Source organism: Equus quagga, chromosome 19, assembly GCF_021613505.1.
Source record: "Equus quagga isolate Etosha38 chromosome 19, UCLA_HA_Equagga_1.0, whole genome shotgun sequence".
Lineage (NCBI taxonomy): Eukaryota > Metazoa > Chordata > Mammalia > Perissodactyla > Equidae > Equus > Equus quagga.
Window position 1 is genome coordinate 42,615,100 of NC_060285.1, and position 16,566 is coordinate 42,631,665.

At 38.3% G+C, this 16,566-nt stretch overlaps 1 protein-coding gene across 3 annotated transcripts in view; it reads left to right on the forward strand.

Annotated features, from left to right (window-relative positions):
* Positions 1 to 2,021: 2,021 nt before the first annotated feature.
* CAPS2 (calcyphosine 2) overlaps positions 2,022 to 16,566 on the forward strand; it is a 52,496-nt gene continuing 37,951 nt past the window's right edge. The window contains exons 1-6 of one of the 3 annotated variants that reach the window (XM_046646525.1): positions 2,022 to 2,249; positions 6,019 to 6,125; positions 10,213 to 10,262; positions 11,959 to 12,004; positions 12,091 to 12,213; positions 13,457 to 13,633. In XM_046646525.1, coding sequence (XP_046502481.1) covers positions 6,048 to 6,125; positions 10,213 to 10,262; positions 11,959 to 12,004; positions 12,091 to 12,213; positions 13,457 to 13,633 — 474 coding nt within the window. In that variant the 5' untranslated portion in view covers positions 2,022 to 2,249; positions 6,019 to 6,047. The remainder of the gene's footprint in view (positions 2,250 to 6,018; positions 6,126 to 10,212; positions 10,263 to 11,958; positions 12,005 to 12,090; positions 12,214 to 13,456; positions 13,634 to 16,566) is intronic. The other 2 variants (XM_046646526.1, XM_046646527.1) reach the window with 2 other exon arrangements.

Consider the following 16,566-nt stretch of genomic DNA (forward strand, 5'->3'; position numbering starts at 1 on the left):
CCTCTTTTCAAAACCCTCTAACGACCTCTTACCACACTTATAAAATCTGAAGACCTCAATATGGCCCCCAAGGCACTACAGAACCTGACCGCAGTTAATCTCGGGTCCCTCTCCTACATTCTCCCCTGGCTCGCTCTACCTCAGCCACATCTGCCAGTTTGACGAGGATGCTGTCTCTTCAGGCCTTTTGCACTTGCTGTCCCCTTTACCTGCAGAATTCCCCCCATTGAAGCCATACCTGATCATACAGCTACACACAACATACACTTCCTACATGTCAGTGTCTATCCCATTAGCCCACTGTATTTTTCCTCACCGTGTTAATTGCTACTCCACATTGGACATTTGTTTATTTAATGCTGTTGCTTCTATGAGATTGTAACCTTCACTAAAGCAGTGCCGTTGTTTGCTTCACTGCTCTAGCAGCACCCAGAGCAGATACTGAGCCTGTGTGCCCTCAGCAAATATTTGTTGAATGAAGAAATGAGCACGCTTTAACTTTCTAATAAAGTTGTATACAATTGTAAGCTCCTTTAGAAACTATATCTCATTTGTCACAGACACGCTAGGGGCTCAATAAATATTTTAGACTTAATAATTTAAAAGGCAACATTGAGTAGGCTTATATACTTCACTTTTTCTAACATTGCATTTATTTGCAGATGGCAGGTGTTCAATGGATGTGTCTTGAGCTTCAAATGCAAATTATTTTGGATCTGCAAATAATATGGGTTAACATATAGCTAATTTAGTTCCATTTTGTATACAGACATTAATTGGCTGTAATAACAACAGAACTTTCATAGAGTAGTTAATTGTTTTGAAAATTGACTGAAAAGTACAATTTATATAATCAAAACATAGATCCATGATTATCGCTTTTATAATAGATGTTTTAACACAATATCTGAATTGTGTAAATGTGTTTTTTTAGACCATGTTCCTAATAGCTTAAAGAAGTGTATTCAGAAATACTGGAGCAATTTATGTGTACTGAGCCTCTGTGCTAGGAACAGACAAGGACAGGTTCTAATGCTCTTGTCTTCAATACCTATTTGTGGAAGGGGCAAGGTTAGTTGAGTAGTAGAATTTTTTAAGGTCTTTCACAAGCTTATAAAAATTGAAGTTCAGTTTTTGTTTCCTTTTTCCTTTTTTTCTCAGTTTATCTTTGGGAGGTGGGGGAACTTCCTGGAGTGTAGGAGAGAAACAGGAGTGATTGCCTGATACCCATTGACTTCACTACTGTTATGCTTTTAGATATATTTGTATTTTTACTCCAAAACTGGCTCCCACCTGCAAATTCAGATACATGCATTTTGAGAGAAGCTAATTTTGAAAAGACACTGCAGATTAGAGAAACAAGTTGATTGTCCGGGAAGAGAACTGGATCAGGCTTCAGAAGATCGTAGTCCCAATTCAGGTATCTGACGCTTGACTGTGTAATTCAGGAAAGTGACGCATATTAGAGGGGAGTGGAACCTCAGAAACCTCTCAAACCAGACTATTCCTTTGATTGATAAGGAGCTGACACCCAAAGACATGGTGTGCAGAGCAAAGAATACAACGGAAGTTTCCTGATTCCTTGGCCCGTTCCTTTTCCATTATATAAGTATTTTCATTTGTAATTATATACATAATTACATATGTGATCATATATGTATATGTGCATGCATATTTAAAGTAATGCTGTATAAAACACATTAAGCAGAATTCCCTGAAATGAAGAATTACATACGACGCCAGCGCGTACGCCCGGGCTTTGCCCTTCGCGCTGCGACGGCGCCTGCCAGCGAGCGGCCCCGCGCCCGGCGGGGTGGGAGGAGCGCGCGCGGGCTTCCTCCGCGGGGCGCCGGAGTCGGAGGGGCGCGCGCGGGCTCGGCTCCGCCGGGCGCAGGACTCTGGGGCGGGGCGGCGGGCGGGACGGCGAGGGGGAGGCGGTGGCAGCCGGTGGACTTCTTTTCCCAGGAAGCGAGAGAGGGACTGGAGGCCCCCGGGGAGGCGCCTGTTGCCGGGCAACCGAGGACGCCGGCCTGCGCGGCCCGAGCCTCGCTGAGGACTGTGTGTCTGAAGCTGTCTCAGGAGGGTTCTCGGGGAGCCGCCCTGGTTTGTAGCTTTCCCAGCCCTCCCACTCCGGACTTGGTCTTTACCCAAATTGTTGGTCAAGTGAGGTTGGTTGCCTCTGGTGTCCCATCCCAGTCCGTGAATTCCAGACGGGAACAAGGTGGAGCATCCCTCTTGGTACATTGCAGGTACTCTTAAGTATAATCTCAACTTTTCGGGGAGTCATGGGGGCGGGGGCAATTACTCTGCTGTGTTTGAAATTAGGAATGATGCCAGGTTCAATTCAAATACTTGGGTTTGTAATCACTTGGTCTCCTGCGGGGGGCTTAGATATTAAATTGTATTTACAAATCTCTTTCCTCTCCTTGATTATGGACTGGTTTTGATCAATTTATTCTTTGCTTTCTACTATCTTCTGATTTGGTAAAAGCAACATTATAGTCACTAATGTCACTAGCCAAGAGAGAAGTGATGGTAATTAGAATTGGAAATAATCATCCTTAAAAAATGAGGGAAGGGGGAGGCGAGTTCTGTTCTTTTTGGTAGCTCTAAAGATAATATGGTAAGTTGGGGATCTGTTAGTCAGCAACATTCATTTCATGTTAGGAATAACATCTAGCGTCTTGGCAGCAGTTTGGGCGGAGACAAACCATTCGGAAGTGCTCTTCCCTCCTTCTCCCCCCATCCTCCCCCACCCTCAACACACCCCAGCTGGATGGTCAGTGTTTTAGGACAAAGACAACCCTTGGCATCCATTCCAAAGATGGGCTCACAGCCCATTTGTTTGAAATGCTGATTCTTTTGCCACCAAGTTTAGGTTTCCGGTGTTCTTTAGTCTCTGCGGCTAATTCCCTTCCCCTTCTTCTGACTATCACCTGTACCAGGAGGGGTGCAGAACTGGAAAGGGGGCTGAAACGTGTGAATACAGGGTCTGTAATAACTGGCAAATAATTTGGCAAAGTAAAATTCACTTTTCTGGGTCTCAGATTCCTCAGTGTGGAAATCCGAAGGTTGAGCTGTTCTCTCTCTGACACAGGGTATCGCTGAGCTGAGTGCTCTGTGCTGTGGGTCCTGGAGGCCCCCTATATGATGACGGGCCCTTTGAAGGCTCCCATATCTGAATGAACCATTTGTGTGCTAGTAATTGTAGTTTTGAAATAACTCATATCCGAATTGACTGAATTCACTTATTTAACAAATATTTAAGTTCCTACTATTTTCTAGGCTTTCTGCTAAGTGCTGAGATATAGGGTGAACAAAATGGTAGTCCTTCCTTTATGAGGCTTACAGTATAATGGTGAAGAAAAATAGTTACCGCTCATGCTATAAACATGTTATCTAATTGTTTGAAGACAATTTATATGTGGGCATTGTGATCATGTCATAATTATAGGTGCAGAGAAGTGAAACTGATATAAGAATATGTTTAAAATGTGTACAGCTATTACACATACTACGCATTAATTTATTGAGACTACACATTAATTTATTGATTGACTAAGTAAATATTTATTAAGTACCTGCTATTAATATAGCACGAGATACCAACATTATTAGGAGATGAAAAGAACTAATTACAGTGAAGCGTGATGACTGTCATGCCGGAGGAAGTCCAGGGACTAGGATAACCTGGACATTTGAGGGTTTAAATTTTGTTGTTTTTATTATTTCCAAATGCATTATAATGATTTAAAGTGACCTCTAGTGATTTTAAATGGCTGTAATGTTACTAAGGTATAAATAATTGTGACACTGATGTGTGGAGAAAATCCCTTAGCTGTTTGCTGAGCATCTGTGTCTCAGCTTGGGTTGTTGGCCACTAACCCTCATGACAAATAGAACAGCTCTTTTGATGTGGTTAAATGTAAACAACTACTCCCTCCCCCCATCCAAACCAAAAACAAGTTTAAATACTGGCTTCTTTGTGAAAGATATCCCTGAAAAGAAAGCAATAGGCTGACTACTGCTATAGGACTATTTTCAAATCCGATGATTTGTGATGTTTTCAGAACATGGTTACTGTTGGTTGGTAAGTCATCTTGACTTTGCTCTTATAGTAGAATTCCAGCTTAGAGCAAGGAGTTTGTAGGGGAGGGGCTGTGGAAATAGGGCGAAGGGAACTATATAGATAAGTTAGTAAGGAACTGAGTTATCGTTCCTTACTTCATTGAGTATAAAATAAAACTATGTTTTTATGATAATGAGGTGGCTGCCATGTATTGAATGTTAACCCTGTTCCACAGGGTAGAGGAGGATGAGAAAGGTGCTAACATTAAACTCATTTTAGAAATATTGGTTCAGAAAGATTAAAGTTCTTATCCAAGCTTACACTATGGGAAAGTGTCAGAAATGAGGATTTTAATGTCAGTCTATCTGACTCCAAGCTGATGCTATGCTGTGCTATCTTTCCTTAAAAAAAAAAAATTACTATTCGAATAAATCCAAGTCTAACAATAGAAAAAGAAGGTATGAATGAATCATTGGGCACAAATATATCCTTGGGAACATAAGGTCGAAGTATAAAATAAAATATACAAAATTTGGGAGGCTGGCCCAGTGGCATAGTGGTTAGTTGCACGCTTCGCCTCAGGAGCCTGGGTTCACAGGTTCGGATCCTGGGCACATACCTACGCCACTTGTCAGCCACACTGTGGTGGCATCCCACATACAAAACTGAGGAAGATTGGCACACATGTTAGCTCAGGGACAGCCTTCCTCACCAAAAAGAAATATATATATATACACACAAAATTTGGATGACTGAGATAGTCATGTGATTTTTGTTTTGTACATATTTGCAAGTTGCATATTTTCTTGCAAGCATTTTTACCTATCACTTCATAATTACTAATTGGACCATTCACTCCACTTTATTCTTTGTATTAGATACAGATTCTGTTTGCTAAAAATATTTTCATCAGCCTACTCTGGCAAAAATCAAAACTCATAAAATTTTAGGAAAAGAGTAAAGAAAGTAAATTTGTATTGCTTTGTGGTGGAGATGAGGTACGTGCATGAGTTTCCTTTTGCTGCTGTAAACAATTACCACAAACTTAGTGGTTTAAAACAAATTCATTATTTTATGGTTCTGGAAGCCAGAAGTACAAATGAGGCCTGCAGGGCTTAGAATCAAGATGTCCGCAGGGCTGGTGTCTTTGCAGACTCCGGGGGAGAATCCCTTCCTGGCCTCTTCCAGCTTCCAGAGACTGTTAGTGACCTCTCCCTGCGTTTGCAGAGCCAGCTCCATAGCATCTTCTCTCCTCTCTGACCTGTCCTCCATCCTTATGTCTTCTCTTTCTCAGTCTGACTGTCCTGCCTCCCTTTTATAAGGACCCGGGGGATTCATTGGGCCACCAGATACTCCAGGATAATGTCCACATTTGAAAATCCTTATCTTTTTATTTTATTTTATTTTTTTTAAAGATTGACCACCTGGGCTAACAACTGTTGCCAATTTTTTTTTTTCCTGCTTTATTTCCCAAACCCTCCCCCCGGGTACACAGTTGTATATCTTAGTTGCCGGTCTTCTAGTTGTGGGATGTGGGATGCTGCCTCAATGTGGCCTGACGAGCAGTGCCATGTCTGCGCCCAGGATCCGAACCCTGGGCCGCCGCAGCGGAGTGGGCAAACTTAACCACTTGGCCACGGAGCTGGCCCCTAAGATCCTTATCTTAATCATGTCTGAAAAGTCCTTTTTGCCATGTAAGGCAGCATATTCACAGGGCCTGGTAATTACAACATGGACATCTTTGGGGGGCCGTCCTTCCCACCAGTATCTGCCCCACAACTGTTGCCTCACGTAATGTAATTGCCTCACAGAAAGTTGATTTTGTTGAAAGGAGTACAAGTGATTAACCACCTCATTTCTTTCCATGTAGTATTATTATGTAATTTGCATGGCTTATTTAAAATTAGAGTAATAATTTTCATTTTATGTTTATTTTACCTTTTTCACAGTATCCTGCATGATAAATACGTGAACTTTAATGGAGTTAGAGGTTAAAGGAATTGCTGCTTCTCCAAGTCAAACTCAGCCATTCTCTGGAAGAAAGAAGCCACTACGAGTATGTATGCTATATGATTTTCCCCTTGTAGGATAATTCGTTAAATAATTTTCTGATTCCTTTCTTCGTGTTTTTATGGCTACTTATACTCCCAAATATTTAGGATCAATATTTCCTAGACTTGAATAATTGAAGCACCAAAATTGAAGATAATTATTACTTAAAAATTGGTCACTACTTGAATTAGCTTTATTTTTTTAAATGAAGCTTATTGTTTCTTCTTATTATTAAAAAACATCTGTATGTCGGCAGAAAATATAAAAAAGAAAAATAGAAGAAGAAAATATCAGTATGCATTTTGTGTTAGCTAGATAGGAAGAGAATCTGGGCTTCTATTATTAGGACTTTTATTCTTCTCAGCCTTCATAATGTCACTGTTGTGTTTATCATTGATAATTAAGTGCAAGTTTAAAGCTACTTTGTTCCTGTATCCACCACAGGATTGGGTAAATAAAAAATTTAGTTTAGAAACATAAAAATGATGTGTATTTCCTTGCTATTCTTATTATTTCAAATACTGAATGCCTATTGCTTATCAGTGACCATGATATGTGTTTCAATTATTCGTATCACTTAATTCTTACAACAAACCTTTGAGGTGGGTATTCTTATTACCCTGCTTTAAGATAGGGAAGAACTAGAGATTCAGTGACTTGTCAGGATTTTGAACTCTGGTTCTGACTTCAAGATCTGTGCGCCTTACTCTGTCTTCAACCATCTCCCTTTGTATGGATCAGTTAGTGCCTTGGGGTTCCTGGTCGCAGTATTATGGGTTAAATCCGGACTATTTGGTGATTTGAATCAAAGCAGCCCTTCCTGCTGGTCAGAATGTCAAGGACAGTGTTGCCGCCTTTCCTGCTGATTGTTTGGTTATCACGCTGTGGATGCTTCAGCTTTTCTCCTGGTTGTTAGGAAAACCTCAAGGTTTAAGTCCTTAAAAAAATGATTTCTAAAATTACCTTTTTCTGCCAAAATCGTATCTTTCTTTAGGTCTTAATGCCTTCGTCTCTGTATTAGGAAGGTCCAGCTAGTGGTAGAGTTAGGGAAAAAGTTTATGCTTATCTTAGAACCCTTGTTTCTTAAGAAAACAACAATCCCAGATATCAGGTTATCATCTCTTAGAGTTTGTCAGCAAAGTATCGATATCATAGCTATCAGCTGCCATTTCTGGAGTCTTCTAACAGCTAGAATTAAAAGTGAGAAATAATATGCAAACTTTTTAAAAAATGATACTTAATGCTTTAAATGTCATTATAAACACCAACAACGATAAATACAGGTGGGAGATAAGAATATAAAAAGTTCTTCAGTTCCACTGATAAGGGGATGAAAATTAACATAATGATATTCTTTTATGTGTCTATTAAATTAGGGGAAAAATGTAATATTGAGAGTATTCAGAACTAGAGTTGGTGCATTGTAAATTGGTACCACATTTTTGGAAACGAGATTGGCAGTGTGTATTGAGCTACAAAAGTGTTCAAATTATTTGATGCAAAAAATTTCATACCTGGTAATATGTCCTAAGGAAACAATTCAAAATATAGAAAATGCCAAATGAAAAGAAAGATATTTTTTGAAGTGTGTTTTTTAATAGCGCAAAATATATTGAAAAATATGTAGCAATTGAGAAATATTAGATAAATTAACGTACAACTTTTAGATGGAATATTATGTAGACATAAAAATGATGATTTTAGGGGCCAGCCAGGTGGTGTAGTGGTTAAATTTGCGTGCTCCAATTTGGTGGCCCATGGGGTCACAGGCCTGGATCCCAGATGTGGACCTATGCACCACTGGTCGTGCCATTCTGTGGCAGCGTCCCACATACAAAATAGAGGAAAATTACCATAGATGTTAGCTCAGCGACAATCTTCCTCACCAAAAAAGTAAAAAAATAAAAAAGATGATTTTAAGGAGTAGCATAGAAATAGCTTATAATAAAAGGTGAAAAAGACAGTATATATGTCAGTATAAATTTGTCTAAACTTATAAAATGTACAACACCAAGAGTGAACCCTAACATAATCTATGGATTTTGGATGATAATGATGTACAGTGTAGATTCATCAGTTCTAACAAATGTATCACTCTTGTGGGGGATTTTGATAATGGGGGAGGCTATGCATGTGTGGGATCAGGGGCTGTATGGGAAATCTTTGTGCCTTCCACTCAGTTTTGCTGTGAACCTAAAACTGTTCTAAAAAATAAAGTCTATTTTAAAAGGTGTATTTTAAATAAAGTCTTTTTTTTTTTTTTTTTTTTTTTTTTTGCTGAGGGAGATTCACCCTGAGCTAAAATCTGTGCCAGTCTTCCTCTATTTTGTATGTGGGTCACCACCACAGCATGGCCACCAACCAGTGGTGTAGGTCCATGTCCGGGAGCCAAACCTGGACTGCCAAAAGTGGAGCACACCAAACTTAACCACTAGGCCATGGGGCTGACCCCTAAAGTCTATTTTTTTTAAATGAGAGGATACAGAAATATCTAACTTTTTAAATAAAGGGCCAGGTAGTAAATATTTTTGGCTTCATGGGCTGTGTGGTCTCTGTTCCAACCACTCAACTCTGCTGTTGTCGTGAGAACATATAGACAGTTTGTAAAACAGATGAATATGGCTATGTTCCAATAAAACTTTATTTACAAAAACAGAGCTGGGTCATAGTTTGCTGACCCCCAGCCTAGGGATTTGTAAACTAATTTGTCTATTCTGGATTGGCTAACACAGTTTTGTTGGAATTAGACAAGAAAAGTAAATGCCATTCTAAAATATTTATGCCTATGACTTCAGAAGACCGTCTATAGGTCTATTAAAACACTTTCTGGGGATAATAATGATGATGATCATGATGACTATGACAACTACAAGTATATTCTATTTAGGTTTTCTCCCTAAAGTTAGATGAGGTCATAATGTTCCCCAAAAGCAATTAAGAAAATCTTTGATGGATAATGGAAGTATGCTGCTATATTAGGCTACATTTTATATATATACACACACACACACACAAACATAAAAAATTATATTTTATTTTATCAATTTAATATAATTAATAAATTATATTTATTTTTATTTTATTATATATAATAAATATATATATTTAAATTTAAATGATCATCTTGGATTTTACATTGCTATATTTTAATTATTTATTAGGATAGTATCTAAAACAACGCCGTATTAAATTTGATTCTGAGCTGAGTTTGTTTTCTCTTACTCTTATGGTCAGAGTGATGAAGCTCAGTCTTGAATATAATTTCTGTACCTGCTGTCAGTATCACAAAAATGACCAGTTAGATAACATTTCAGAAGTAAGCTGTAAGTGCTGGTGAGTGAGTTATTTCCTGCTTTTATTTATTTGAACTTTCCCTAAGATTCATACATATTTCTCATTCCATGGTGACTAAGCTCACTGTAATTTTCAAGTCTTTGCACAATTTTTTGGCATTAATATTGAACATTTACAAACATATACGTGTATATATTTGTCGCTTCCTTGCTGAAATCCTGCACCACCTGCCCTCCCATTACCTTTAGGGCAAAGTCCAGGTTCCTCAACCTGTGTTATAGTGTAACAGCTCTGACCTCTACCTCCTCACACTCAGGATTTCAGCCCTTTCCGACAGCTGACTCTTGTCTGTTTGTCCGTGCCGCACAAATTGTTCCTCCTGGCTGAAGCGATTTTCTCCCTTCTCTCTTGATCTGGCTAACTCCTACTCATCCTTCAGAGCTTCATTTAAAGGTTACTTTTTCGTTTTGAAAAACCTCCTCAATTTCCTAGACTAGGTTGGGTACATGCTCTGTGCAGCTGCTCTGTCACGGCACGTGTTTTCTGCATTAGTATTTGCAGGAATGTCTTCCCCAGCAGACAGAGTGCTCTGAGGGCAAGAATTACCTCTGTTGCTAATCATCCTGTCTCATGTCTCAGGCACAGTAAGGAGGGCTTAATAAATACTTCTTATATAAAGTGTACTGAGAAAAATTGTAATTAGCCTTATTGCATTGACGCACTGCTTGTCTTTTAAGGTATAAATACGGGGTAATACGGGATATATGCACACTGATTCTTTTTTTTTTTAATTAAAGCAAGGATGGACTTCGAGATCATGGGCAATCCAGAATCCTTGCCTACCTGTGTAAGTCACATTTCTTCACCTTTGAGCAGTATAATGGGCAAATATTTATAATACATTGAGAAGCATGAAAAGAAAGCAAAATGATATATGTAGCTATGATTGTGAACCACAGAAAAAATTTTATGCATGTGGATGGCCTGCAAATGACCCTGCTAAAATTAAAGCTGCTCTTGTGATAGGATGGTCGGACTAAGGGAAATATGTCTCTTGTTTTTGTTTTTTTTTCTGTTTTATCTCCTCAAACTGCCCCCGTACACAGTTGTATATCTTAGTTGCAGGTCCTTCTAGTTGTGGGATGTGGGATGCCGCCACAACGTGGCCTGACGAGCGGTGCCATGTCCGCGCCCAGGATCCGAACCCTGGGCCGCCACAGCAGAGCACGTGAACTTAACCACTCGGCCACGGAGCCGGCCCGTGTCTCTTGTTTTTTAATTTTCTTTAATATTATTTTTATATTATCTTGAAAGAGTTAAAATGTTGTTTTATTTAGAAAATTCAGCTACATGCATTCATTAAACAAATATATGAAATCTTGCATTTTATAATTGGGATAGTCTAAATGAACTTAACGTGGGTATATCTGTGCTTCGATCTTGTCTTGAGGAATATGACAATTTTATCAATCTTACTAAAAGGATTTTATTTTGGGACTAGAATATATTAATTTATGTTTTATATTTTACATTTTTGCCTTTTAAAATTTGGAAGGATGTGATTTTTGTATTGTTTTAAGTATGTTAGACTTACAAGATTTCTTGAAAATAGAAATTAAAAACTATAATTTATAAGGCTGAACTGTATAAAGTCGACATTTTTACAGATTGAAAATGGGCAAATGTCAGCAATTTCCTATGGTTCCACATAATAGACCCCTGCATGCTCCTCTAGACAAAGAGTCAAGCTAGGTACACATGCTGTGTACAAGGTACTGAGGGTGTGAGGACAGTCAGTTGGGTGCTGATGGATGTTTAATAAATTTTACTTGGGAATTATAAATAAAATTAGGTATATTTTAACTTGATTATAAATTTTACATGAAAATATCAACCAAGATGAATGTTGTTGTAGAGTGAAGTGATTTCTTTGCTGAATCACGTAATAGTTTTGAATAGTGAAACAATATTTCCTCAGTGTTTGTCACGCACAACGTGCCCCTTACAGACATGATGCACTTTCAGTTTCATAGGCATATTAACGTTTGCTCCACCATTCTTTCAAGTCTCAGCAATCAACAGAGTAACATATCAAGTCCTGCCTCATAGCACTGGTTCATTCCTGTGCGAAGGGCCCACTGTGGCAATTTCAGGCTCTCCATGTGGTCTCAGAGCTCTGAGTTGGAGAGGGATGTGCACCCTTGTGTTACCCCATGCTACGGTAGATAGAAGGAACCTCCAGAACACAGGTGACAGCAAAGCATAGTAAAACCATTAAGAAGTGATGACTTTTCAGTATTTATTACCTTTGTTTTTAATATAATGTACTTAATTGTGTTTATATAATTTTATTTTTAATAATTCTTTGGTAACAACCAGCTCAAAAAATTACTGAACATTTAAGAAAAGCCTGTCACAGCTGCTGGGAGCCAGCTCACCAATGGCTTCAGTGTACCTGTTTATATAAGATGGAGTGTATATGGTTTGCAACTTTTAAAGTCTTATTTTTAAAAGTTACGGGATGCATAGATTATTTCTTTCAGGGTCCCACGACTTGATTTGGCAAGCCTTATTGACTCTGCTGATGAGGTAATTTTTACTTGGTATTTAATATGATAAACATTTGAACACAACATTACAGCCAGCATATAATTGTCATTTAATTTTATTTTCAGGATGCTTTTTCATATGTTCCACTTAGTACAGCACATATTTATTTTAACCCACCAAATTCGTCTGCTTTTGGTTGGGTCACACCATGTCACATTCCATGTACTCAGCATCGTCTAGGTGAGCTGGTTAGTATTTATTTCTCCTTACCAACTTTCAGGATTATAGTATGTATTTTAGCGTTGTACTTAATCCAGAAATGTCATTATGTTCAGTCTATGCTTTATCCAGTGTAAGTATTTTATATATTAACATCACAAACAATAATATTGGTGGAATAATTTTACTTTGTTTTACGTTTTTCCTCATGTAAGAATGGTATTTTTAAAATATCTTATAAAATTGGTCAAGTACAGGTTTATACTAATAGGCAGTCCAGGGATTAAAACTTATGGCAGAATATTAGATAAGATCTTGCTGGCTTAGCCATATAAAATTGGTCTCTTGGAAACTGACTCATAATTTAGGCTAGTAGGATGCTGTGGAGAAGTAAGTAACTATTCTTATTCCAAGATGCCTCCTCGGGACATATTTATACCTCAAACGATATTCAGTGTCTTATTCCACATTATAAATACAAGTTCTAACCAGTATCCTGTGAGCAGCGCTTGCTTTTCTGTCTTTGTTAGTCTTTGTCCTGTAGCGGGCCGTGTGCCCGGTCTCCTCAGTTTCATTTTGGGTAAATTGCGGGAATAGGACCCCGGTCTGGACCGTGCTGCAGTTTTCACCCTGAAGCTTTGCATCGCCCTTCCCTCTGGATACAGACTGTGCTGTACTCCTTTTGGGGCACCTGTCTCTCTCTGGTGCGTGTGTTTGCTTACTGTGCTGGTTAGGTTTCTCTTATCCACTGGCTGTGTTATCTCTTGTCCCAAGGAAATGTGGCAGGGGACCAAATAAAACCACAAGGTAGAATATCCCAATATTCTAGAAATGGCAACGAGTGCTTCTCAGTATTAGTCTCTTCAATTCCTATGACTATTATAGAAGAAATGGTTGACAGTGGAGTTTTTCTGGAGCAGGAAAAAAAAAAAGCCTATCTAAAATTCTTAAGAAGAAAGAAAAGCCATTTTTTCTCCTCTCAATTTGTTTTAGAACCAGGACTGACTTTCAGCGGAGAACAAGAGACAGACTCGCTGGTCTTGAAGGCCGGTAACCATTCTGAGCAGTTCTGTGAGCTCTGATTGCTCAGAGATGTTGTACCAGCTAAATGTTTTAAATATCACCTCTGTTTAGAACATAGGTAATAACGGTCTCTGCCTTGGGCATAATAATGCTAAGGTAAATGATAAGTCTGATAATGTTAATAAGGAAAGTTAATAATAATTTTGTTTTTTTTCTGGTGGATAGCATACTTTTTCTTTTTACTTCCAGGAGCAGGACGTAATTCCTGAAAACTTGCCAGCCCCAACAGACAAATATAAACTAAAATATCAGCAATACGAAACTGAAATGAAAGAGGCATATAAACAGTATAGTCAGAGAAAAGCAGAAAAGGCAAAATCAAATGTCACACATCAGCAGTCTCCAAGGAAGAGGATCAATGACGAGGTGATGTATGAGGCTTCACAGAGTTCTGATAAAGTTGAAAGCAAATAGGGCGTGTGTTATGGAAACGTCTTTTTGTCTGATATGGCTTGCTATGGGTCAGAGTAAGCGTAATAGCTGACGTTTCTGTCTGTGTGCCAGGGACGGTTTTAAGTATTTTGCTTACATTAACTAGTTTTTCTTCACCACAACCCTAAAGGGTTATTATCACCATTTTCAGATGTGAAAACTAGCCACGTGACCTGGCCAGCTTTTCTCTGTTAGAAGCTGTGCACTTGCCCTGGGATTGGAAATAAGACAGTGCTATATATCTGTTTTTGATGTAACTGTCTTGAACTCTGTTGCTCTTATGGTCTACTTTTTAAAGTTGAAAAGTGATTTCAGACTTTATAGTGACCCTGTTTTATTCTAAAACTGTCATCACTCCATGATTGTCTTCTGCCTCATTTTAGATGTTTTTTTAACATCATGAATTATAAAATTGTTATGCTTTTATTTAATATTAATTACATGTAAATTCGCTATTCATGAATATAAGAGCAAAGAAAACATAGTAAATTTAATGGCTTTCCATAAGCATACAGGAAAGGCCAATCTTGAATTTTGGAAACTTTTGAAAGGTTTGAAAACAGTTTGTGATACTTCTGGCTGTAAAGAAGAGAGCACTTGGATGCAATTCTTAAGTCAGTTAACTTTTAGTAAGAATAATGTGTTTTCAGGTAAGTTTGACGGTTGTATTTGCTTAGCATTTTCCTGTAGGAAAAAAAAGAGAGAAAAGTAGATGTGGCACATCGCTGCTTTTCCTATCCCTGTGGGAACTGTCTAGAAATAACTGAGTCACATGGTGTTTAGCTGAAAGAGTAACAAAAGCTATGGGATTATTTGGTCTCTTATCATCAAACAGATTTCCCAGATCCAAATGGATGCACACAAATGTAATATTCTAGTATCTTTGATTCAAGCTAGGCAGGGTACTTTCACAGCCCTGCAGCATCTGGCCGTGTATTATCTGCAGGACCTACCATGTGATATTTAGATCATTGCAATAATGTCAGAAAAATAGAATGAGGGTTTCTGAAAGCACATGCTTTATTTGCTGTGGCAAAATCATTCAAAATATTTTTAAAGTGAAACTTTGATTTCCTAAAACACAAGTTCAAATGAGGACATTTGTTTACTTTTGGTTTAAGAGAGGAACAAATCTTGTTTGAAAATCTTCCCATATGATTGTAAATATTTACAAAGTATCAATAAAGAATTTTATAAATAGAAGCCAATATGTGTGTATTTTCTTCTGGAAAAGATCCTGTTTTCCTTCTTTGATTTTTTTAACCTACATATTAAAATTTTAATATGCTCTCGATAGTCTTGCAAAAAGCCCTGGTTTGTATATAGTCTCTATATAATAATCTTGTGCTTAAGGGGTTTGAGCAACTTATTTGCTGACTTTTTAGATGTATATCATTATGAGAAACAACGCTGCCATTAGAAATCCTATTACTGTCACATCAGTTAACACTGGAATAGGAACCTCTGGAAGGAGAAGAGGTCCCTGATACTAGAAATGCAAAGCAGGGAGCGACATGCACCTTGATTCTATTTACTGATAAAAGCTACAGTTAAATATATTTAGGATCCAGGACAATAACTAAAAGCCATAGTTGCTAGTTAATTGGGCTGATACATCAGTCAACTGATAATGTCAAATACGAAAATAAAAGTGGCATCTGCTTGATTCTAATGGCAAATTTTCTTTGTTGAATTTCCTTCTGTTTAGTATAGAGAGATGATGGATCTCTTGGCAAATTGTTTTAGTACCTAAAAGTTAACCTTATTTGTGTGTGTGTATATGTATTTAAATAATGAAACATTTGTAAATAAAACATGAAAATCATTAAACTTCGGTTTTACAGGAAATATGAATTCCTTAATTGTACTTATTATTAATCATTCCAGATATATTCTTTTTCACCAATTCTATAAAAAGACAAAATACCTTTTGGTTTTAGAAATTATCACCCTAAATTTATTTGCTCATTGTTTATTCTTTCAAACAAATAGGTATTGAATGTTTAACTATATGCAAGGTTTTCTTCCAGGTACTGATGATAAGTCAGTGAATAAAACACAAAAGTTTATACCCTTACAGGACATTTATCCTAAAGGAGTTAGCAAGGAAAACAAAAAATCAATCAATTGATCAATTAACTCGTCTGGTTTGACGAATGGTGTAGATTGAAGGGAACTGGGAAGGGCTGGAGGGTGGGCAGCAGTGTGTATAGGGTCCCTGGGGAAGATCTTTTCCATTAGGTAGTGTTTTAGCGCACATCTGAAAGCGGGGAGAAGCTAGCCAGTCAGGAGAAACTCTGTCATGAAGCAGGAGTAGGCATGAAGTATTTAAGAAATATCAAGAAGAACAGCGTGGTGAGAGGAGGGAGAGCAAGGGAGAGATGAGAAGAGATTGGGCAGAGAGGAAAAGGGAGGCTGGGAAACAGAACAGGGAGGCCTTATAAACCACGGCAGGCCTTTGCCTTTTATTCTGAGGCAGAAAACTACTTTGTTCTGTTGAGAAAAGGGTAACACGGGAGGCAGGAAGCCCTTTGAGGGGGCTCTCACAGTATGCAATCTAGGGAAGAGATGAGGACGCTGGCTTGGACCCAGGTGGTAACAGCACACTTGGATAAGAAGTGGTCATGATGAGAAGCCACGTTCTGGATAGATTCTGAAGGTGGGGCTGAGAATGTTTGCTAATGGATTGGTTGTAGGCATGGGAGAAAGGGAAGATGAAGAATGCCTCTAAAGCTGTTGGCCTGAGCAATTGAAAGGGTGGTCTTGCCATTAACTGGAGTGGGGAAGACCACAAGGAAGTCTGGTTTGGGGAGTTTAAATTGGAAATACCAGTGGGAATGTCACTGTTTCCCTTTTTGTAAAAGGTT